The sequence below is a fragment of the Strigops habroptila genome, chromosome 2 (assembly GCF_004027225.2).
Source record: "Strigops habroptila isolate Jane chromosome 2, bStrHab1.2.pri, whole genome shotgun sequence".
NCBI lineage: Eukaryota > Metazoa > Chordata > Aves > Psittaciformes > Psittacidae > Strigops > Strigops habroptila.
In genome coordinates this window covers 43905791-43929220 of record NC_044278.2, presented here as the reverse complement: position 1 = coordinate 43929220, position 23430 = coordinate 43905791, and the positions used below count along the sequence as shown (strand labels likewise).

The 23430-nt window shown below is 35.1% G+C and overlaps 1 protein-coding gene across 4 annotated transcripts in view; it reads right to left on the bottom strand.

Moving 5' to 3' along the window:
- Positions 1 to 416: 416 nt before the first annotated feature.
- RPS6KA3 (ribosomal protein S6 kinase A3) overlaps positions 417 to 23430 on the bottom strand; it is a 77273-nt gene continuing 54259 nt past the window's right edge. For 3 of the 4 annotated variants that reach the window (XM_030476097.1, XM_030476096.1, XM_030476099.1), the window contains 12 exons: positions 21714 to 21802; positions 21374 to 21438; positions 21173 to 21275; positions 20226 to 20350; positions 17972 to 18097; positions 16111 to 16200; positions 11757 to 11915; positions 9294 to 9455; positions 9022 to 9098; positions 7807 to 7924; positions 5673 to 5813; positions 417 to 4501 (listed from right to left, as the gene is read on the bottom strand). In XM_030476097.1, the coding sequence (XP_030331957.1) occupies positions 4379 to 4501; positions 5673 to 5813; positions 7807 to 7924; positions 9022 to 9098; positions 9294 to 9455; positions 11757 to 11915; positions 16111 to 16200; positions 17972 to 18097; positions 20226 to 20350; positions 21173 to 21275; positions 21374 to 21438; positions 21714 to 21802 (1378 nt within the window). In that variant the 3' untranslated portion in view covers positions 417 to 4378. The remainder of the gene's footprint in view (positions 4502 to 5672; positions 5814 to 7806; positions 7925 to 9021; positions 9099 to 9293; positions 9456 to 11756; positions 11916 to 16110; positions 16201 to 17971; positions 18098 to 20225; positions 20351 to 21172; positions 21276 to 21373; positions 21439 to 21713; positions 21803 to 23430) is intronic. The other variant, XM_030476098.1, reaches the window with a different exon arrangement.

Below are 23430 nucleotides of genomic sequence, written 5' to 3'. Positions count from 1 at the left end.
TTCATTTAAAGATGGGTTTAGGCAGGCAGGATCAAGCCTTGTGCTGGGGCAGAGATCTGTGCTGGCACACAGCTGGGATCCAAGGTGCAAACTCCAGCTGGGAGGCAGTGCTGCCTGGTGCCCTTGTCCTCGCAGTGTTGTGCGTGGTTCTGCCCATTACTCAACTTCTCTTCATGTCCTGTTAGAGCCACCTTTTGGCATCTTCAGCAAGACCTCTGGTTACAGTCCTGACACGTGCTCTATCACAGCTGCTGTAACTTTATGTAATACAGCAACATTTTAACCGACAAACGCTTATTAAAAAGCTCCTTCTGGTTGGAACTGCACACTTGGTACACTGCAAATGTAGTTCAGTGTTAATGAAGAACAAACAACTTACATAACTGCGCAGAACAAATGATTAGCCAAAAAAGCACTTTAAGATGTTTGCAAGTTTATTCATAGTAGAAATTTCAATTTCTTTTGAAGACTACAAAACCTGCCATTAGACAGGAATACAAGCAGTGATACCTTTCCAGAACTGTTCATAGTTACATCTGGAACAGTTCTAATTACATATTAATAGCATGATTGGAACATTTCCTAGATCAGACTCTCAATAAAACAATCATTTAAAGTATTCAGTACAATTTTTTTTTTTTTTTCTTTTACTAGCATTTCAGTTCTATGACAGCAGTGCCAAGCATCTAACAGATGCTGTTGTAATAGTCTTGAACAAGGTCCTGGAACAGTACCTCAGACTCACTTACATGCCATGCTGAGAAAACTAGTATAAAGTATGATTGTATAGAACTGTAGAAAAATATTTTATCTGTGATTTTGTCGCTTTTTAAAAACGTTTTAAGTAGACCCCCCCCCAACTAGGTTGCAAAATAATTACATCCCCCATAAGTACACCTTCCCTTTGATTAGGTCAAGAGTATCAAGATAAAGCTAATCATTTACATCATTTTCATAAGTGAAAATTCATCTGTTAACCATTGCCACTTACTAAGGGCCAGCATACTTTGAGTCCTTTTCCTTCCAATAATAGAAAAGCACAGCTTTAGTTGGTACACATTTACAAAAGCAACACACACACACACACACACACAAATCCCAGACACGTAAATCTATTCTCTTATGCCCTTGCCTCTTTAGAAAAAAGTTTTAAATATTCTGTTGAAAAACTCCTTAGAAGTTTCATTCAATGTTATAGTGATTATGAATAAAGAACTTTGCCCTTATTGGATACAGATGGCATTTAGTGAGTATTGCAACTATACTCTTCCCTCTGTTCTCTCATGCTCTCAAGCACAGTTAAGTGGTAATTTCACATTAAGCAAACCATGGCCTACATACAGAAAATTCACCTGGATCTGCAGTTCTCCGTTTTTATTCTCCATGACTCTGTATCCTAGAGTTCCTTGCTATGCTTTGCAGACCAAGCAGCAGCCCAGCAATGAATTTACACAGTGTCATACATACTCACATTCCAATAGAAAGGTGCTGGGATCTAAAGCAGCACTATGTGGATTTCTTTATAGCTTCTAACAACTGCAGCTACAAAATGAGAAAAATAAATGTGAAAGTTGTGAGCACGGATCCAAAGCAGGAGGTAAGGTACATAAAATTACCATATAATTCTAGCCTGTAAAACATACCTCCTGCATAGATTGGCCATTTATATCTTCGTTTAGAAAGTAACTTCAAACTGTAGTGGATCTAGACTTCAACACATTGAAGTTAACATGTGCTAAACTGCCCTGTTTTATTAGCATTTAAAATGATCACCCTATGCTGCTTTATACACACACAGTAGCAACATCTGTAAAGTCTAGACTAAATTAACAGCTCACTTGAGAATGTAGATACATAAAATGTAGGAGTTAACTTTGCTTCACTATCTGGCTAATGACCAGGGCCACAAAACATGGCTAAAATAAAACTCCTGAAAGTACTTTTATATTACTCTAACATGGATATTGCCAGTAGTGAAGCAGCTTAACACCTCCTCCTTTTGGTCTGTTCTTTGCCGGGTACCTATATATACACATAGAGAACACAGGAGAAATTCCTTCCTGAACTGAAATGCTATTATTGACACTAGCGATTACTGCTATCCCTTCATTTCAACAGTATCAGTTTTAAATCTCGCTTGTTGACTAGATACCACAATCTTCAGATTAACACATTTAAAAGCCACTCCAGAAGGTATGGTTTCTAGGTTTTGAGAAGCCTGACTTACGATCGCTCGCAGAGCTGAAAATACATTTTCTGAAAGAAAAGGTTTTACTAAATTCCTCTGGAGCTGCAGACAGTGTCAAAGGAAAAAAAAAAACCCCAAATGGCCTTTTTCTGCCTTTAGTGAAAGACGTTTCTTGAAGGAAGGGTAGATTCATCTCTACAACTCAAAATGAACATCACTGCTAGAGCACCAAGTAAGGGAAAAATGCTAATTGCTTGGAAGAGCTGTGTGTTCAGATTTCTAAGATGTATGGAAATTTAAGAATCCTTGTTCATAAAACCAATTCTTTACACGATTGATTAAATATTTAACAAATTCTTAAGGGCAACAGAAGTGGGATCCCTTCCCCAAGGAACTCAGAAAAACCTTTAGCAGAAGGAACACTCTTGCATTCATTTAGAGTAAATCTGTGATATCATAAAGATGATTCTCCCTTTCAATAAACCTCTGATGATTTCAGGGAAACTAGCAAATTAATCACCATAAAAAATTTTAATATCACTAAATCAAGAAAATGCCTTCTTACTCAAGACACAAAATTGCACCTTTTAGTTTTTAACAGAGCTGTTCATCCAGATCCATTATTTATTAAAGCTGGAATTCCCAATAGCCATTTTCATATCTGGAATGAGTTGATGCAGCGTATTATTTTGGGAGAGTGGGACATTGACTGAATTAAAACACATTCCAGTGCATCTTCTCGTGTGGGCAATTTGATCTTTCAAGACTAGCTGTCAAAAACCACCTTTAATTACTTAAGATGCTGAGAGGCCAAGAATATTAGAAGTTTATATTAGTACTGAAAATTAGTCTTTCACCCTCATTACAAACTTGCTTCCACCTGGGGAAGAAGGGAACACTCACTCTGAAGAGCTCTGTCTTATCTTACTGGGACAATACTATTTTCATGGTGAATTACAATGACCCTTTTCTAACCTCTGACTGATCTGGATGACTCTCCTTTCGTTTTGCTTTGGATGTCAATAACAATTATCAGAAAATAACTGACAGAACATCAGATCCATCAGTTTTGCAACTGCAGTGAATGCAGTTTAAACCTACTTTTTGCAGGCTTCTGCTTATTAGTGGACAACATGTTTTGCTTTATCTTCAATGTAGCCTTTTTTCTATAATGCCAACATTCACTGAACAAATCCTTTGCAGCTTAAACAAAAGTCACAGAATAGAGATAAAATATTAACAATGGATTATAAGAATAAACAATATAGAAATGTCCTCTATCAGAAAGTATTTAGCTATGATTCCTGAGTCCAGAGATTAGATCGGAGAGAATAAAAGGGAGAGGAGGGGGAACAAAAGACAGAGTTATCTTTTCTCTGGGTTATATTACCTACTGTATATATAGTATGGTGAAAGATTCACTGTTTAAGTTTTGCATACTATAAACAGCATCCTGATTTTCGTAACATGACATGCAGTGTCAAAAAAATGGAAATGTAGAAAAGACATAGACAAGGAGAAATATGTATTCATAGTATTACATTCAATAGCTGTTTAACAGTCAGGCTTCTTTTAGAGCTGTCCAACAATACTGATTAATCCAGCTGAACTGTTTAATCAGACTTAATTGTCAAAATGATTAGTAATATCTAAGTAAAACAAGGCATGTATACATTAAAGAAAACAGCACAGAAACGTACTGCTTGCGAACTGTTTACAAAAACATACAAAATGTTGGATGGCACAAAGTATATAGTGCTAATATAAACAGATTGTTTAAGCTAAGTGCTTAACATAAACTGTCCATCTCTACCTGTAACAAAGAATATTTTAGGGGACAAAAAATATTCCTTATAAAAATAATGCTATGTGGTGCAGAGTGCTTTATTCAGTGTATTTTTGACAGAGGTGGCATTTGTAATTCTTCTGTTTTATTCAATCGTGAACATGATCTTTTCCATTGTGTTTCCACTTGTCACTCCATTTGAAGCTCCAGTAAGATCAGTAACTTGCTGTCAACAGTTTAAAGCGAGAGTAGATGAAAGCAATAGCAGCAGCAGGAGCAGCAGCATTATAGGTACCAGCTGGGACAGAGTGTGCTTGCAGGTATCTGTCAGATATGTGCTACCTGTCGCCATGATTTGTGCTATCATCTTATGCCATGGTACCAAATATCTGGTTGAGGTCACTTCACAGGGCTGTTGAGGTAATTTTTTTTATACCTCTCCTCTGAGCAAGAGTAGAACGGCCAACTGGCTCCAAAACCGGTGACTGATTGAGATTCAAAGCAGAGTAAGTTGCTGCCATTGCACCCTGTGGGGCAGAGGGGAAAAAACCCAAGAAGAGTATGTTGTGACTGATGCACACGCTAGAGATCACACAGTGCTAACTGCCAGAGCTTCTGAATGAGTTTTAACTTCCAATCTACTTTCATCTACAACACAGAAACATACCACTGCATTACTCAAATACCAACAGTGTTAGGAGTGAGTGTTTGTTAGGGTAATAAATAGTTTTCACATCAATCTAAAGCAATTTTACCTCGCTTAAAAAGTCAAACCCAGAAGGTATAAATTGCTAAATTAAGTTCTGTCTCTATGCTTTGTGAGATAGTTGGGGAGTGAAATCCCACTGGTAGAGGCTGTTGCTGCTTATCACTTACATAACCATTTCCATTTTCGACACAATATTTAAAAAAATCACCCACATCATTCAGCACATGAAGATATAATAATAAAAAAAAAAAAGTTAGAAAGTTGTGAGCCATGGGATCAGAACTTCCCTCTTTCCACTTGTGTTTTTGGATGCTAGAAATTTCTAATAGCTGACTCAGAGAGTGTTAATTATATTCTTCAGATCCCTTTTATGTTGCACGACAGATTCTTGGATGTAGGACTGAAGGCAGGGTGGAATATAGAGAAATAGAATTAAATTATTTTTTATTTCTCTCTACTTGTTGTAAGTGGAAAAGTTTATCAGCTTGTGTTTCAGACAGAGTGCAGAGCAGTACAATACCATATTAATTAACTCTGCCTTTTTGACTTCTTTTTAGCTTATACTGTGATCATGAAGTATTTTCTTATAGTCACTGACAATTAACCTCCTCTGAAACTGTAAAATTAGCCAAACTGTATTTCAGCTCCCCTATAGTCATCTGAGAACATTTTCACTACCAGAAGAACACTTTCTTCTATGCTGGTTCTTAAGGCAATTAAGCCTCCCAATGTAAGTCCAATAAATTTCAAACCTAAGAAAATTAAAGTCTTTCAAATGTATTAGTCTTTTTGTTCCCCCTCCCATGCGTGGGTTCTTATGAAATGTTATTAGATATTACAAGTTCACTTTATGGCTTATTGCAACTCCCAGTCATAACTTTTAAACAGTATTTAGAAGAAACAAATGCTACCATAACCTTTTCTTCTTTTTAATCCTTTTGTTTACACTAATTGTGGCTAAACAGCAAGCTGAACAAATACATACTTACCTTCACTAAATGGGGAGCATCCTGCCTGTTCAGCTGGTATTGAGGCAACTGGTCACAGTGAACTATCCAGGGGTGACTAAGAACTTGGGCTGCAGTCAATCTTTGATGTGGGTCAACATGAAGCATTTTTGAAACAAGGTCCTGTCAAACGACATACAAAGAGTCAATGCAAACGATAGTAAAACTTCATCTTTAAAACAGATCATAGTTCAAAACTGAAAATTTCATTGGTATAAAACCATTCATAATGTCAGTCTGAAATGCTGAAAAGCTGCCTGGCAGTGTTAACATTGTCTCTTTTAATTATATGACAATGGATGTATGGTAACACACAGAAAAGTATCCAATTAAGTGAGGCAAAATACACAAACATCAAAATATGCACACTGGGCTAGAATAGAGGCCCCACTATATCGGTATTTAATTTTTAACGATGACAAATAACAGATATGTGGGGAATGAATATGGGAAAAAGAACAGTAAAGAAAATAATGATGATCCTTTCCTCTGCATGAGTTCCCAGTGTCTAGTAAGCTTTCAACCTGTGAAAGTTGAAGGTTGAATTTTAGTATTCCTGCTGGCCATAAATGTAAGATCTTGTTTGTCAGTCACGTCACTCAGCTCTGCTGAGATGAAACACCATATTCTATTTACTCTCTTTACATGGAAATGGCTCTCAACATTTGGTGAGATACACACTTTTGTTTTGGTACATCATTTTCTACCACCTTTTCAACTTCTATTTTATCCTTTTGAATTTACGGTAGTGAGAAATGCATACAACACATAAAATGTTGAAAACAAATTTATACAGCAGCACAATATTTTATAGGTGCCTTTAGATGTCAGTCAGTAAGGGTAAAGCATAAATAACATTTCTACATTAAGTAATTACTTGTAGAGAAACACAGCTGACTAAATCTGGATCTAAGATAATTTCGGTTACATTAGCAATACTGGACATTTTCATATAAAACACTTTTGTAATTCAAATAAGAATTTGAACACAAAGATATTATTAAAAAGGAATCTAAGATTTCTTTTTTCATAGCTGGTAAGTTTTTTGTTCATTCTAGACTCCCAAGTACAACTGAAAAGAATGGCCCTGAAGGAAGAAAAAGCCAATGCTACCAGATTAGTGTAAACATGTTATTCTAACAGGTTGATTTGTCCAATCAAATGAATGACACGATTTGTGGGAAAATGGTTGAATTATGAGAACAGTACATTAGAAAGCACATCACAAATCAAGCAGCAAGGAAGAGCACAACGTATGTAAATGATTTTTTGTAAAAACTTTAGGACTTTACGGCTCCTTCACAAAAGGGGAATAAAGGATATTACACACTTTAGTTTAGAGACAATTGAATGAAAAAAATGTACTCCCCTCCTCTCCCCTCAAAAAAGTTGTTTAAAATTTTTACTTCATACAAATGTAGTAAAAAGAAAATATAATACTTCACTGGTTGGTGATTGTGGTTTTGGTTTTTGTGGGGGGTTTTCTTGTGTGTGTGGTGGTTTTTTTTTTTGTGATTTTTGTTTTTGATTTTTTTTTTTGTTTTTGTTTTTTTTGTTTTTTTTTTGTTTTGTTTTGTTTTTTTTTTAAGTAGATATGACATCCTTAAGTTCTTACTTAAAAACAACGTTCTTACTTAAAAGAATAAGCTGCTCAATCCTAATGAAAGAGTATGAGATAAACTGTTCTGGGTAACTCTGAAGAACTGACCCAACAGAAAAATGTGAAAAACTATTTTTCTAGCCTCAATCAGTGGAGCACATGGTAATTATCATAATATTTTCATTATCCTGATTTAGATTATCTGTATGATTTTTGAATGTTATGCTTCCACTTGAATTTTAATTACAGCATTTCTCATTATGGGCGATTGTGCAAATGCTGATAAAATACACTATATTTCTAAGGACAGTTGTTAACTGCTATAGTATAAGGCACACCTGTTTTTCATCCTACATGCAAGGGACTGTTGAAATGTGAAAGGATCATAAACAGGAAACAAACTTCTAGTATCATTATTTTTACCCAGTCATACATGATACAACATATACATTATAAGCAACATGTTACACTGCAACCCATTTCTCACCCCACAAATGACAAAGCAAATATACTTGCCTTAGCTGTTTCTGAAACGGTATTCCAATAACCACCGCTGAGAGAGAACTTTCCACTACCTATTCGGGCCAAAATCTCCTCTGGGGTATCATCAGGACCATTTGCAAAAGGAGTGTAGCTATTTAATCAAACAAGTTCAATGTTAACTTCCATAATCTGGACCTCTATAGTTGTTATAAATCTGATCATAATATGCAGTGAATTCAACATAAATATAGTCAAAAGATAGTCAAATAGCTGTAAAAAAATTATTCTTAACATATGAAAATTCATAGCACTGACTACAGATCTGTTCTTAGTGCATGCATTCCCTCTATATTTGGTATGAAAACCAAATTTTTTCCTATAGCAGTCTAAGTACTGGTAGTTCCTGAATTACAGAAAGTATTCTTTAAGCCTTCACATTTTAGTGAAGTAATAAAACAAGCTGTTATAAAATTAAATATGAAGATACTATGAAGAGGCTGAAAAAGAATAAACGCTGGTTTGATACTAGAGGAAGGCAGGTGCAGCAATTTTCCTTGCTTTACTATAAGCGTTCTTGCTGCTGCTGCCAGAATACCCACAACCAAAAAGACAGATGTATTTCAAACCAAGTATGTTTGTCGCTTATTTATTTTAAAATGCCAAAATATCTCTGATGATATTAACTCTCGACCAAAGTGGTCATCTGAATAATCCATCATAAAAAGATAATCTATTTGGCGGGTGCAATAGCAACTATCTTTTGAACTTGTGGAACTATACTTGAATTTATTATTCATCATATTTTATACAATTAATTTCTGTTGCATATATAAATGCACTTCTGTTGCACTTATTATATCCTAAGTGCCTCTCTTCAAACTATCCAGTGGCTGAATTTTGCAATCATGCTTCCATGCATTGCAATTATATTTGCAGCGTATATTTCCTTCAACATATACGCTGCTTAATCAGCTAAGTTTCAGATGAAACAATCAGTTCTTACTCCTAAATCACCATAAAGCAGAAATTAAACCCCGAAAATAGATGAGACATGAGAAGCCAAGAACTGTTCACATCAGTCCCTGCAAACGTGGCTTCTGCTAGAGGCAAAGCATATGCTACCCCTACTGAAGCCAAAGTTGAGACTAATCAGTGCCTTAATAGAAACATCTTCAACAGTGTGCCTGCATTTATTATTTTTTGTTTATATTGGTTTGCTATTCTACAGCAAACTAAAATTACCCTTACCCAGTCAGCATGGTATAAAGTAGAACTCCAAGGCTCCATATGTCACATGCAGCATCATAACCTTGCCTCTTTAAAACCTGAGGGAGACAAATATTTTTTTCTGAAGTAAAAAATGCTTAGAAATGCTTTGATTATGCCACAAATAGTGAGATTTCAAATTGTTAATGTTTACAAAGTGATTTCATGTGTTACACAAGAATGGAGCAAATATCTAACTAGCAAAAAAACCCCACCAAAATAAACCAAGGCATATAAGCTATCCTGGTATTTACCTCTGGTGCAACAAAATTTGCCGTGTAACATGGAGTCATCAGAAGACCATTTTCTGCTCGTAGTTGTTTTGCAAAGCCAAAATCACAAATTCGAATTGATTCTGGATTACCAGATTCATCGACATAAAGAATATTGCTAGGCTTCAGGTCTCTATGAACAACCTAGAAAAAAATAAAACAAACCACTAAATACAATAAACATATGAAAGGTTTTATAATTCTCAATTCTGCTACCTAATTTCAAATGTCCCATCAGCAACCACTTTGCAGATTTTCAGCTTCTAATATCAGCTACAGTATTCTGATGCTCAGTGGTGTCTAGAGTACTAGTGTTCTAACTTGGAAACTCTAATTATAAAGCCCCATGCAGACATTTCACTCTCCCCTAATTTATTTGTACAGATGATTCCAGATGTCTAGTTCTAGTGGGTGAATATATGTATTTCTTATTTTAACATGCATACCTACGAGGTTCTTTAAATCACAACCTTTGGCTAGTAGTATATTTTGGAGTCATGGATGTCTGTAGCTGCTCTTGCGCCACTCTGCTGCATAACAACACGCTAGTTACTGCTGGAGCAACCCTCTATATTCCATTCTCTTCATTCAGATAATCTGAATTAATCTAAGTGCAAACATTTAAAACCTAATTAAGGATGAATTTTAATGCAGTTCTGCCAAAAACCAACAGAATAGCAAAAAGGTATTTTCCTAATGAATTGGCATGTCAAAGAAAAAACCCTATAGTGGTTCCCAAGTGGCTATTTTGTAGAGGCTTAAGATGTAAAATGCTTGACAAAAACTGCAGAAGCTGCCAAAGTTCTGGCAGGATTAATCTGATCTTATTTGAAGCTGTGTTATAGTAAGCCTTCATAAAACCTGGAATTCACAAGGCCAGTCTTTGAAATCAGATGACTTGTTACATTTTCTTCACAAGACAAATTAGCCTAAAGCCTCCGTAGTCTTTGCACTCTGGAAAGAAAAGGGTATATATTCTAGACAGTAGAGTTGATCTAAATGTCTTCTTTTAAATATTTAAATAGACCTGCTGTGAAGGCCTTTATCTTCCTGATTGTCCAAAGTATTTGATTAATATTAAAACACAGCTTTTGCGGGGTTACATTTGAATGCAAGAGATAGTGGTGAAATGTTTTAAGAAGGTAATCACATTAGAACAAGAAGACACCCCAAAACTTCTGCGAGTGATGTGCAGAATCAGAAGCTCTATGCACTCCTCCACAAAGCTAGCAGTGTTTGAAAAAAGCAATCTAAGACCAAGAAGTAAAAGACTGCAGAGGTTCTGCACATTGTAAGGCCATTTAATACAGTAAGTCTCTTTAGTAGAGGCTTTTTCATCATGCAAATACTTTGCAATTCCAGATTTAACAAAATAAATACTTAAAATTATGGAGATAAGCATCTTGTAAACTGAAATATACAAATGATATTAAAGAATTTGAGTTGGGTAGATTTTAAAGGAAACATCCTGGCTTGAGATGTCAGTGTATGACAGAACTGGCTCCTGATGGCCCTCATTTTTTTTGGCATTTAGATAGATTAGAATTCTTTTTCTCTAAGTAATAAATAAAATAAATGAAAATAAATGAAATCCTTTACTGCTATGAGAGGCAGAAGAAAAAAACCTGTTTTATTCTTGTTGGTGGTTTTAATTTTTTTTTTTTTTTAATAGATCCTAAAAAGGGTAGAAAGGAAGAGGTATGGTAGGCAACGGAAGCGGCAGAGCTGGGGATCTGGCAGACTGTTTCTAGAACCAGTCTGCTCGACTTGTTCAGTTGTACAATCTTGATCAAATTCAAACACTAATTCCTAAGCAATCAAAATGTTCATGTCAAAGAATAAAGAAAATATGTTCCTGTACTGTTTTCCCACAGGTAAATTTTGAAAAGATGTCGGATTGTTTAGATTGTATTGATATTTTGAAACTTTATTTTAGAGCAAAGAGGAGAACAAACCAATATGTAGGATGTTTCAGTTCTTTATTTTTTAGCATCATGTTTTTGCTTAGCAGACTCAATCATCTATCAGCATGCAGAAATATTCTGCTCCAAGATGTGATAGATGGAAAATAAATTTTCAAGGTGTGTCACAGGATGGGGTTGGAATTACGTAAGGTCCCATGGCTAAGCAGCAGCACTGGTCCTTGCACTTCTTCCTGGCTAACTTCCTCTCATATCCTCTCTATTAGTCATTATATGCATATTCCACAGAACTGCTGACAGACCGCATGAAGGACAACAGACACAGTTGCATCATCTCCATTATCTGGAGATCTTCACATGATGAGGAATGTTTTAATTTCAACAAAAATTCCTGCTGCAGTGTAATTACTTACCAAAAATTACTCAGTTACCACACAGAAGAACATATCAAGATGTGAGTTTGTTCTTCTGAAAGAGAAGAATATTAACACCTCTAAGCGTTGTGTCTGAGATGAGAACTTACCCCTTGCGTGTGGAGATATTCAACTGTTTTTGTTATTGTGAACAGAACAGCACTAGCTTCTCGTTCTGAGAAAAATTTTTGCCTAAGAATTTTATCCAGCAGTTCTCCTCCTTTCATAAGTTCTGTTACTACATATACGTGTTTTCCATCATCGTACACCTGCAAAAAATACATAAAGATTATACTTCAAAATATTTATTCTCTGCTATCTTCTTATGGAATGCACAGAGATAGTGCAGGTGCACCCGCAAGCTGTTTTCTTCAATTATTCTTTCCCATACTGGCATGTAAATGTTTAAAGAAATAAAACCCCCAGATGAATAACATATAGATTTCCCCACAGTTTTACTGAAACAAACTGAACTACACATGGGAGAAACTAAAAAGTAGTAATAAATGGAAACTAGTTTAATTAAGGAAAAACCAGAGCTAATTCTAGGAGCAATTATTACACAAAATTATAAATATGAACAGAGATCATTTCAACTGAAAAGTCAGACAAAAAAAACCAAACAAGAACCCAAACCCAAAAATACTAAGTTCACTTCAAATAGCCTCTATGGACACTGAAGTTAATGTATACAAAGTTGCTATGAAAAAAGCCTACAACTTACACATTACTCTGCACATAAAGCATATAACAAAGTCTAAAATTAATAAAATATGTATATTTTAGCCCTTTTAGTTATGGAAAATGGCTTAATTTGCTTGGCTTTTATCTTCCAGGGAAACAATAATTGAGAATTATTTATATTATCACCAGGGGGCACTACAGACTGAAATATACCAAAACGTGTTTTAAGGTATACCTAAGCACTTCATTTCAGTTGCAATTTCTTGGGGTTTTAACTTAATCCAGAAAGTAGTTCCTGCTTTAGTGAAACCTTTTACAGACTCTGTTCCCTGTTACTATGTCAACCTATTTTTTATGATGATGTTGCAATTGTTCTCTTCAATAATACATGTGAAATAAAAACTAGTTAGTTTATTTAAGTAGAAACAATTATCCAAGTTGTAGTAAAATAAATTTATGAATAGATATCAACTAAATTACAAGAAAATAAGAGAAGAAAAAACCCAAAAAGAGTTTTTATCCCAATTTCCATGTCTTATGGTACCTGAGAAATACAGGCTTCTGAAGTTCTAAGCTTAGAAGGATTTATTTTCTCACCAAATAAAAAAGAGGAAGAGTATTAAAGAAATAATTCTATAGGCTTTACAAGCTTATGATGTTAAGGAGAGGAACGCATGATGCTTTTCTATGTTCTCATCTGACAACAGTTTTTCCCACCATGAAACAAAAATAACTGATCATCTATATGTGTTTGTATTAAGACTTTAAATATTATACAGTATTAAAAAAGCAGAATTATCTAATTGTAGATACTAAACTGGCATTTTAGATTTTTTAACAGGCATGCTCCTTCTAATCCAGGTATAGCATGAGGAAATTTGACATGGCAGAGCACACGCATCTCATTACTGCAGGGGGCATTCAAGCAAAACTTGCGTATGGTGGTTGTTTTATCTGCTACCCCTTGCTGGTCCTACCTGCCTGCCAAAAACCAAACACAAACCAACAAACCACCCCCAGAACCCCACAAAATCCAAACAAAAACCAAACCCATGCCAAACAAACCACTCCCCTTGCCCTGATTTCTCTAATGTTATTATCAATTTAGTTGTTTGCAGTTTATAGATACTTCCGAGGTTTTCTTCGCAGTGAGGTGCACAGTATCATAAATGTGATGCTAGTTTTAAAAATTAACTCCTGTCACATGCCAAAGATCAGTCAGTATGTGTTCTCTACCAGGCAAACTGGAAGAAACTATAGTGAGGAACAGATCTAGGCATATGAACAAAATGTAATGGAGAAAGAAAACATGGTTTTTGCAAAATGAAATAAGATTTCACATAGATATTAGGCATTTTGAACTCATAAATAAGCACTTGGGCAGGGAAATAAGATACTGTATTCAAGTTTCTAAAATGCTTCTGAAAAGATTTTTCAGCCAATGCTTTAAATAACTTTAAAAAAGGACAAAAGTTCTTTTACAGAACAGTAACTAATAGGTAAAAAAGGGTAAAATACATATAATGGTCTGGCACAGGAAGTTTCTAGGTAAAGGTTTGTTGGAAGCTGTGTGCTTCTTCCGCTCTTACACTGTTTCCTAAGCATTCACTAATGGCCACTGTCAGAGGCAGGATATTGGATAAGAAGGACATCTGATTTAGCACAATATAGCTCCTTCTTTTGTTTATATAGTGCGTAACTGAAAAAGACCACTGATAACAATCAGAAGGAAAAACCCCAGAGGACTGTGCACTGCAGGAAGAATTTGGGCTTTTAAATATCCATTGTTTCAATCCAAACACCTTCAGAATTAAATTACATAAAAAGAGAGAGCAAGAATGAAAATTTCCATTGTAAGTTAAATTCAAATATTACTGCATTTATTTTTTGAATACAGGAAAAGAAAGTACTTCTTGCAGAACTGTAATTTTCAAAGACATCCACTTAAATGCTGAAACATTTTAATTTTGTATTTCAAAATAGAAACATTTAAATTTTGTTATGGAATTGAATGAAAAATTGAGTCAAATCAACTGGGAAATACAGGCTATATTATTTGTATAATAATACACAGTGCTCTTGATGAGTTTGATGCCTGAAAGTCAAGTACTTTTTATTTTTTTTCTCTGAAATTGTAATAGCACATCACTGTATTGTGGGATATGCAAGCAATCTGCCCCATGCATCTATATTAGGACAATGAAAACTTCAAACAATGTCAAATTCTTACAGTAGTGAATATTATACAAGTTTCTTTTGCATATGAATCCTATACCTTTTGCCTTACACTGGGCAAAAACCAGTGTTTTTGCTTCCATAAACCCCGTTTGGGAAACTGATTGGAAGTAGAAGTGAGAATGACAGCCTACTGTCCTTCTTCCTCTATAGACTTAAGGCTTTTTTATTTTTTAGTCTCCTTTTGCTACTTGTGTATTACTGTAGGTGTGAATGAAAGATGGCTCCTTCTGGGAGATAACCGATGATGAAGAATTAATTACAAAGTAAAATAATTCAGCATGTGTGGCAACTTTCAAGGCTGCCTGAGTTTCTCTGTTCTCAGTGTAAAATATTCATAATGCTAAAGTTCAGGTAAGTACTCACATTCGTTATGTTTGTCTTCCTGCTTAAATGACGTAACATCTATACAAATTAAAGTAACACATAAACCTAGCATGCAGCACTAAAAGCAAAGTAAATGCTGAGGCAAGTTCCGTGTTAGCACAGTTGCTTTCAGGTAGCTTTACTGTCCAACCGTGTGAAGCAGAACAAACAGGAAATGGGACTGTAATTATGATATCTAGCTGCCATAAGGTATGCTCCATGGTGGGCTCCCTTGTATATCTGACTTACTTTCTCAAGAAAGGGACAAAATATATGATATTGGTAAGGTGAAGGCAGGAGAAGAACTTAGGCATAGTTCTTGAGTACTCATCTTCACAGTATTTATGACTTCAAAATGTCTGAGAATCTCACCTCAGCTGAGCTCAGCCTCCTGGAAATGGTTAGCTCTTTTGCTTGAGGTTAGCTTTTGGGGACCAGAATACTTTGCTGCAGACTAAGTCAGTCATTAAGCACATGCCTTTTTAATTTTTAATCCTCTTTAATGCATAATCAAGGAGAGAAAGACAATTTTCTTTTTCTGTCAGATCATCAGAATTTACTGTTCACTATGAAAAGCCTCTTCTAATTTAGATTATTCTTTGCTTTTTATGCTCAAAGTGTTTTCATGGTCAGGGCAAATAATAAACGAAAAAAATTATCTAAGCAATCTTCATAGAAAGACCAGATAAAGGTAAAGAAAACTGATGACCATGAAAAGATTTTGTCCACTACATAGTAATACTCGTTACTGTCCATGAAAATTACTTTGGGTATTGTGCTAACAATGAGTCCTCAGTTACGTAACTTTATAGAACTTTAAAATTGCTTTTGACTAAATAGAAGTAGATACACGGTTAACTAAGCAATCAAAAAAACTTTGTTGTTCCTTTAAAAATATAGCCAACATTATATGAATTATTTCTGTGCTGGGATTTACAAATGATAAATTTTTTGATTTAGGAGTACGTTGTATCAAAATATAAGTGTCTTTAAAAGATAACAATGAGACATCTCAGTGAAAAATTGGATTTTGTTGAATAAATTGCATTAGGACATTGTTTTATTTTTAAATACTGAAATCCAAGCACATAAATCTAAAATGTAGTTAGTAATTTCTCAAATTAGAAAGTGATATGCAATTATCGTACACTAAAGGATGTCTTTTAACACCCTACTTACATCTTTTAGGGTTATAATATTTGGATGCTGTCCATAGCGCAGTAGGATTTCAATCTCCTCTGTTGGATCTCTTTTACTCTTGTCAATAATCTATAGGAGTAAATAGATACATAGGCATAATTATTTTTGTGAATATTATACAGTGTAACACTTTGGTGTGCTTACTAGCATAAACAGATAAGCAATATTTATTGTTGGTAAAGGGCATGGATTATAACCAAAACAAAGTTTGTTAAATTTTAACAGCAAGGCAAAGCAAAAAATGTTGGAAAAACATGGAAAACCAAAAAATCTCTCAGCTGAAAACAGTTTTGGAGGATAAGCGATCTAATCCTGCACGCTGTGATAAATAATGCAAGGCTGTTCAGTAGATAAGACTTCAGTTCCTAATTTGACATGAGTTACTGGTTTGACGATGCTAATGAGCTGATTTTAAAAAAGTTAATCTCAAAGAAATATTTAGTGCAGGAAAAGACAAAGCAGAAGAGTAAGGGAACCAAAAATAAAAAGGAAAAAATTCTGAGAGTTAATTCAGATTAGCATTCCATTATAAAAGTTCATTTGAACCTCTGGATGCTAGCTGTCAGGCTCTGAAGTTCTCCCTGTGCAAACAAGCAAAATATTATTTTGCTCTACTTAAAAAGCATTCTTAACTCTTTTCTTTCCTCTCCTTCTGAACTGTAGAATTTTCTCTAATGTATTCTCCATCTCTGCCTTACCCCCTTCTTCCTCTTGACCTCCTTAAGCCCTTACTGCTACCAGTACTATCCTAACACATTGGCCACTGATCACCTTATTCTTCTTTCATGATTCCTTGAGGGGAAAAAAGCCACAGAGACAACAGAAAAGCGAGACAATGTTCACAATAAATGTTATGGCTTAGGGAATTAATAGCTATGCAAGTACTTTCTTCCAGTTTCAAGAAATTACTTTGAATTGCAAGTACAGAAGTAAAATCTGTTCCTGGTCAGAACCAAAGGCAACTATGTAACTACCAAACTGACATTGGAGGGTTTCCAGTAGACAACCCGTACAAGGATATAGCAATACATACTTAATTTTTCTTCCCATTTTACATATTTAAATAGTAAACCGTTGACGGTTCTCAAAGAGAACTGCCTCAGGACATGGGATTTAAATATTTTTTTCCTTTTTTTCTCCCCTCTCCACCCTTAAAGTCTGCTAATCCATACTCCTGCTTTCCTAGTAACCATTCAGCCCTACAGCGTTACACAGAAAGACAAAAAACTTGTAATTCCACTTTGGGGACCTCCACCGATTTCAATTAAGAATTTAATGCCTTCAAAGTAGTCCTAAAAAGCCTGACAGAATAACATTAAAACAACATTAGAAACCTTGTTAAAAACTACCAAGCAAAGACAAAATGAAGTTTATTCTCGAAAGTATACCAGACTTTAGCACTGTTACGAACTCCTAGCTACCTGAATCTACTTTGGAAGCAATAAAACTATATGTAGCTATGTTTAAATAAAAATAATCAATTTCACATTTAAAGAATTATGAAGTTATATGTTTTTCATAGTACGTTTCCTTCTAGAAGCAGTCACGTAACTCCCAACAGTTTTACCATACTTACATAGATATTTCGTAGACTGAAGATTGCTTTCCACCACCTAAATCAGCATATAGATAACAAAACACACAACAATTCTGTATGAAAATTTATATATTCTATCTGGTGAATAGTATATTCAGTGAATATTCTATTTGATTGATTAGTATAATTCACATTTGCGTCTGAAATTTTTTTTACCATAAAGAAAAAAATCTTATTTGTTATGTTCTTAATGGCAAATAAATTAATGATACCCTGCAGTGTGTTTTATAACAAATTAATTACCTTTACAGCATATTCCATGTTTGAAGCTTTATGAATACATCTCTTGCAGATAGAGTAAGACCCAACTCCAATATCTTCCTTTACTTCATATCCATCAGTAAACTGAATGCTGTTCCTGTGCAGCTGCTACCAAAATAACATTATCAATTGATGAATATTCTAAATATATAACTGAACTTTATATTAAAAGTAAGTTTCTGAATTCCTATTGATTTGCATTGAATTTTAAACTGATGGCTGTACAAAGTGGCCTAAATAGCCACTACCTTCTGTTTGATATTAGTATGAGATAAATGATATATTAGACACATTGTAAGTATCGTACACTGTATTTTAGAAACTGACAACATGATTTTTCCATTTACTGATTTATTAAAGATAGAATCATAGAATAGTTAGGGTTGGAAAGGAACTATTAAGTTCCAATAGTTAGGGTTGGAACTTAAGATCATCTAGTTCCGACCCCCTTGCCATGGGAAGGGACGCCTCACACTAGACCATGCTCATGGCCTCTGTCCAATCTGGCCCTGAATGAATGTCCAAAACAAAGCAGATTGGGAGACTACATGATAAAATAATGGTAAAAAGGCATCACTATTTCTATTATCTGAATAGATGAATGCCAGCTGGAAAATTCAGACATACTGAATAGAATCAGATTAACTGGAAATTGCAGGGAATGGCAGTCAGAAATCCTTTCACAGAAATAAAAAGCTGAAAGAAGGACAAGTGTTCACTCTTGTAAGGGAAGGAAATGGTGTTCTAGTATAAGGAGTTTGTGCAAAGGATGCAAAGCATTTGCAGGAAACCATCTGGATATCCTGCAGCACAGAAAAGAGGAAATAGGAGTGAGGAAGTGGTAGAGGGGCACAGAGGAAAGGTGGCAGAGAAGGAGACCTTTACAAGAGAAGGAAACCATATACAAAGAGAATTTCATCCACAAAACTATGTGGGAAAGGAGGAGTAGAGAAAAGCTTGCAGAAACTTTTAGCAAGACTTCAGGACCAAATGTCCTTCTGATGCAGGTACCAAATCAGGCAGCTTCTTTAGAATAAAAAAGGATCTAAAACCCCTTGAAATGTAATGGTTTACTACACATGGAACAGGTAATGTATACAAACAAGCATGTTACAAATATTCTAGACATAATGAGAGGATTAAAAAATAGAAGAGATATTCATGGTCCAAGTATTTTTTTGTATTTTCTCAGGCATTTTCAAAATATCCTTGCAGTGATAGAAATAAACCCAGTCATAGAGCATTTTTATTCCTACCTATACACCATGAAGTTTTCAATACATTTATATCACCAGTTGCTTTTCACAACTCAGTCTTCCTTGGTAATTAGAATTATTAAAAGCAGAAAGAGGAGGTAGAAATACAGTTTTTGTAGAGGTCTTCCAGTTTTCTTTCCTGTATGTTCATCTGTTTTTTGACCTGCTGACTGTACACTCTCCAGTCCTAAAGCATGCTTTTAGAATGACCTCAGTCTCATAAGGAAACAAGGCATGCCTCTCCTCACTTCTAGCATGAGATCCACCTTTCTTGTCTGACATAAAACTACCTAACCAAAGGCTTGTTATCCAAAAATAAGGGGTACTGGCAGTAATATAATATATAAGAATAGTGACTCCATGAGGCCACTAAAAGTGACAATCTCACAATTATTAATACAGGAGACAGTATAGGAGTCATTCTAATACTGCTAGGAAGCCAAAGCTTGTGTGCATAGCGTAACTTTGAGCTGTATGATACACTGGAATTAGTCACAAAATATCAGAGATTAGCACATTAAGTGGCTTGGGAGGGGAAAAATATGTTCTGGGTCATGGGTTCCAAAGGCAAAGCAATATAAAACAGCCAGATAAAATTCACCATTGTACTCCTATGCCTCCTACTGCACTACAGGAATCAACTGATATTTTCATGCATGGGTGAAGAAAGACCATGATGCCTGTTATTCCCTTCCACCTTACAATTGTGGCTTGATACTAAAGAGTTAATAAAGTATAGATGGTAGAATGTTTTCATTTGAGAGTCTAAGTCCTAATCACACCTGTGGCTATTCAGTAATTAAATAGGTCCTGCACTTTCAGAGGTTTTGTTTTGATAATACAATCTGATCTTTACTTCTCTTGTATAAAGCTGATAATGACTTTGTCATGTTACTTCGTTCTGTGATAAAGGAAACAATCCCCCCACCAAGAGACAGCAATACTGCTCTATTAACCTTTTTTTAAGCACATGTACTCACCTGGACAATTGAATGTACTCCAACTGTCTGCATTGCTTGGCTTTCATCATCTGATGCAATAGCTACAAAACTAAATCCCCGAAACAGCTGATGCGCATTAGCACTAGGTGGGATACCAGGCGAATCTGAAAAACACATCACCTACTTACAAGCAGAGTTTTTAAAATGTTGAAATGAGATCATGTCTACTCTGAAAAGCAAACTACAGCTTTATGCTATAAAGTACACAGAAACTGGAATTTGCAGAAAGTGTTTCTGAGGACCAAAATATAAATAATTACTGCATTGCTTTGCAGATAGCATCTAGAAACACAACTGATGATTAATGACTACAAAGCTATTGCTGTCAGTCAATATTTTATTACAGAAAAAACATTACTTTGCAGAAAATATTTACATGTAGAAGCATATATCTATGAAGTAGTAGTACTCAAATTTTGATAACACCCTGAATTTGTAAAGACAAAAATTTCTATCATATTTTGAAAAGATCAGTGTAAAACTATGCAGAGACAGATTGCACTGAAACAGCAAATTTGCCACCTGAAGTCTGAAATGACTCAGCTTCTACATATGCATAGTATGTAGAGTCACCATCAAGAATTAAGTGAAGGCACAAAACATAGCTTTTAAACAGATACAGATGCAGATAACCTCTTTTTTTTTTTTTTTAAATTAAAAAAGAGATTACTTAGATAAGAAAATTGAACTTAGGTTATGTTTTGTTGCTGAGGAGTACTTGATTTTTGCCATAGGACAACTCAGTTTTCCCTTATGATATATTTACACCAAAGACAGCAAAAACTTTTATGAACTATGGAATACTTGTTTGTGAGCATTCACTTAGCCCAGCAACACCTAGAACAAGACGACACTTGACATATGCTGAACAGGAACAATATCTCTAATTTTTGAATATGTACATTGTTTAATTCTTCTCCTTTTACCTTTTGGAGTTTTTGCTGTAAACTCAGGGTCAAAATAAAATGTATCTTCAGGTCTGCCAGTTGCAGGTTTAAAAGGGGGATGAATTTCTCTCCTGTACAATTTCTGAAGAGAAGGCATAAGCCAGCATGAATTAAACAGTTATACGACATCACCGAACACTTAGAGAAATTTACTAAATTGATTTTTAACTAGATACTCACATTCCAATCTATTTTGGAAAAGAATGCATGCCTCTTAATTTCTTCAACTCCATCTGGACCCGCTCCTTTTATAAAAGAAGAAAAATGTCCATAAATTATTTTCTTCTTGGTCAAAAGAATGACAAGCAAAATTATATTTGTTATTTCTTCTGCATTAATTTTAGATGTATGGCTAGCAGAAGTGATAATATTTTGTTGATCATTAGAAGAGCAAACAGGCAAACTATGTTCTTACTTCAAAACCTATTTTACACAATAAACTGTACATTTAGTCAGTTTAATGATCACTGATGCTACCAAGATTTTCATTAAACTTAAAATATTCTGCTAAACACTTTACCTAATCTGTTCGCTGGGTTTCTTTTGAAGAGCATTCGCAGAAGACTCTGTGCTTCGAGACTCAAGAACTGGGGCATTCCAAGTTTGGCCCTATAGAACAAAAATAATTAATAGCATACAAACGTATTTAAGTAAGAATTAACTCTGCATTCCCCCTTTCCTTTGTCATTCAACAAATCCATATCAAACAAAAAAAGCATCATTGAGAAATTGCCTTCAGACATCAGAAGCGGAGCAAAAGTGCTGTCAGTCATGAAAACCTGTAATTTATTTTTTTTTTTTAACCCCCCCTCATTTTGAGTAATATAATATTTTCAGTAATGACTGAGGAACTTAAGTAGAGGAAGAGGTGGTAAAAAACGTGGATAATAGTTACAGGATAACAGTTTACCAACTTGTAAATTTTAGTAATATGCTTTTATCCACTTTCAAGTCCAGTTATTACCAAATGACACCAAACAAGAAAATCCATTCTGACAATAAGATAAATAGACATTTTAGAAGGGGTAAGAACACTAGAATACTATGACATACAGCAAGAACACTTAAGAAAACAACAGGAAACCTAAGCTAGAATGTAGAATTTCTATTAAGGTACGACAGATCTTGCAAGATTAGCAGGTTAACAAAAAAAAAAAAAAGAGAGAGAAAAAGATCATCTCTTTTCTTTCTCCCGTCCTCCCCCCTTTAAATATTACTTTAAAACTTGCCAGTTTTGAATTTTTAAACTTAAGTTTTTGTAGTTCGGTCATTTAATTTTGTTTTGTAATCCTCACCATATTTTTCTCCTCTCCATTTAATGTTGAGCCTCCATCCTCCCACTTTTTCTTATGAACATGGTAACGGTAAGCATGGGTACATCCTTTCCATCTCTTACTTAATCTGTAGCTTGTATTTTTCTGTAAGAATTCGTGACACAAGCTTTCTCAGTGTTTCAACCAGAAGACATGATTTGGCTTGTGTTCCAGCTACTTGTAGATGTCACCTTCCTGTCACTTCAGCAAGTGCATACATATTGCCATTGATTCACTATTCATTACTTTAAAACTAAAATTTACTAAATTTTCTATTCCTTTCAGCATTAAAGAAGCCAGGGCCGAGTGTGTGTGTGTGAGAATTCTGAAATACTTCGCCTTCTTTGAGCTCTTCAATAACACTCTACAGGCAGATCAAAACCACCAATGGAGTGGAGTCGGCAGTGAGTTGGCCATCCAATGCTTCCCCAATTGCAATGTGCCACTAGCAGCTGAACTCTTACTCCTGCACTTTATATGCAGTGATTTCATTGCATGTTCACTTGATGTCATTTCTGCTCACAGCAAAGTATCACAGAGCTGTAAGAAGGCAGCAAGGAACGCATTGTCTTGAGAAACACAATGGTACCATTTACAATGTTACTGAAGGATAGAGAAAAGACATCTGAATATGATAGGACAGTGCTGGAGAGGGTGGAAATCTTTGTCCTATTATAATCCAAAACAGCCCCAACAGTAGGATACAGCCCTGGAGGTTCAGCATGAGAGGTCAACTGCTTTGAAAAATCTAAAACCAGGCCAAAAACATAGCTGCAATTAATCTTACAGAGAAATGACTCAATGAACAGAAACAGAATATGTAGAAGAAATTCTAGAGGACTGGTATGTACTGCAGTCTACAGTGGAGTGAATTGGAGGCCCTTGTGCAAATCACAATTAAGACTGTCATTGCTCTTTTTCTAT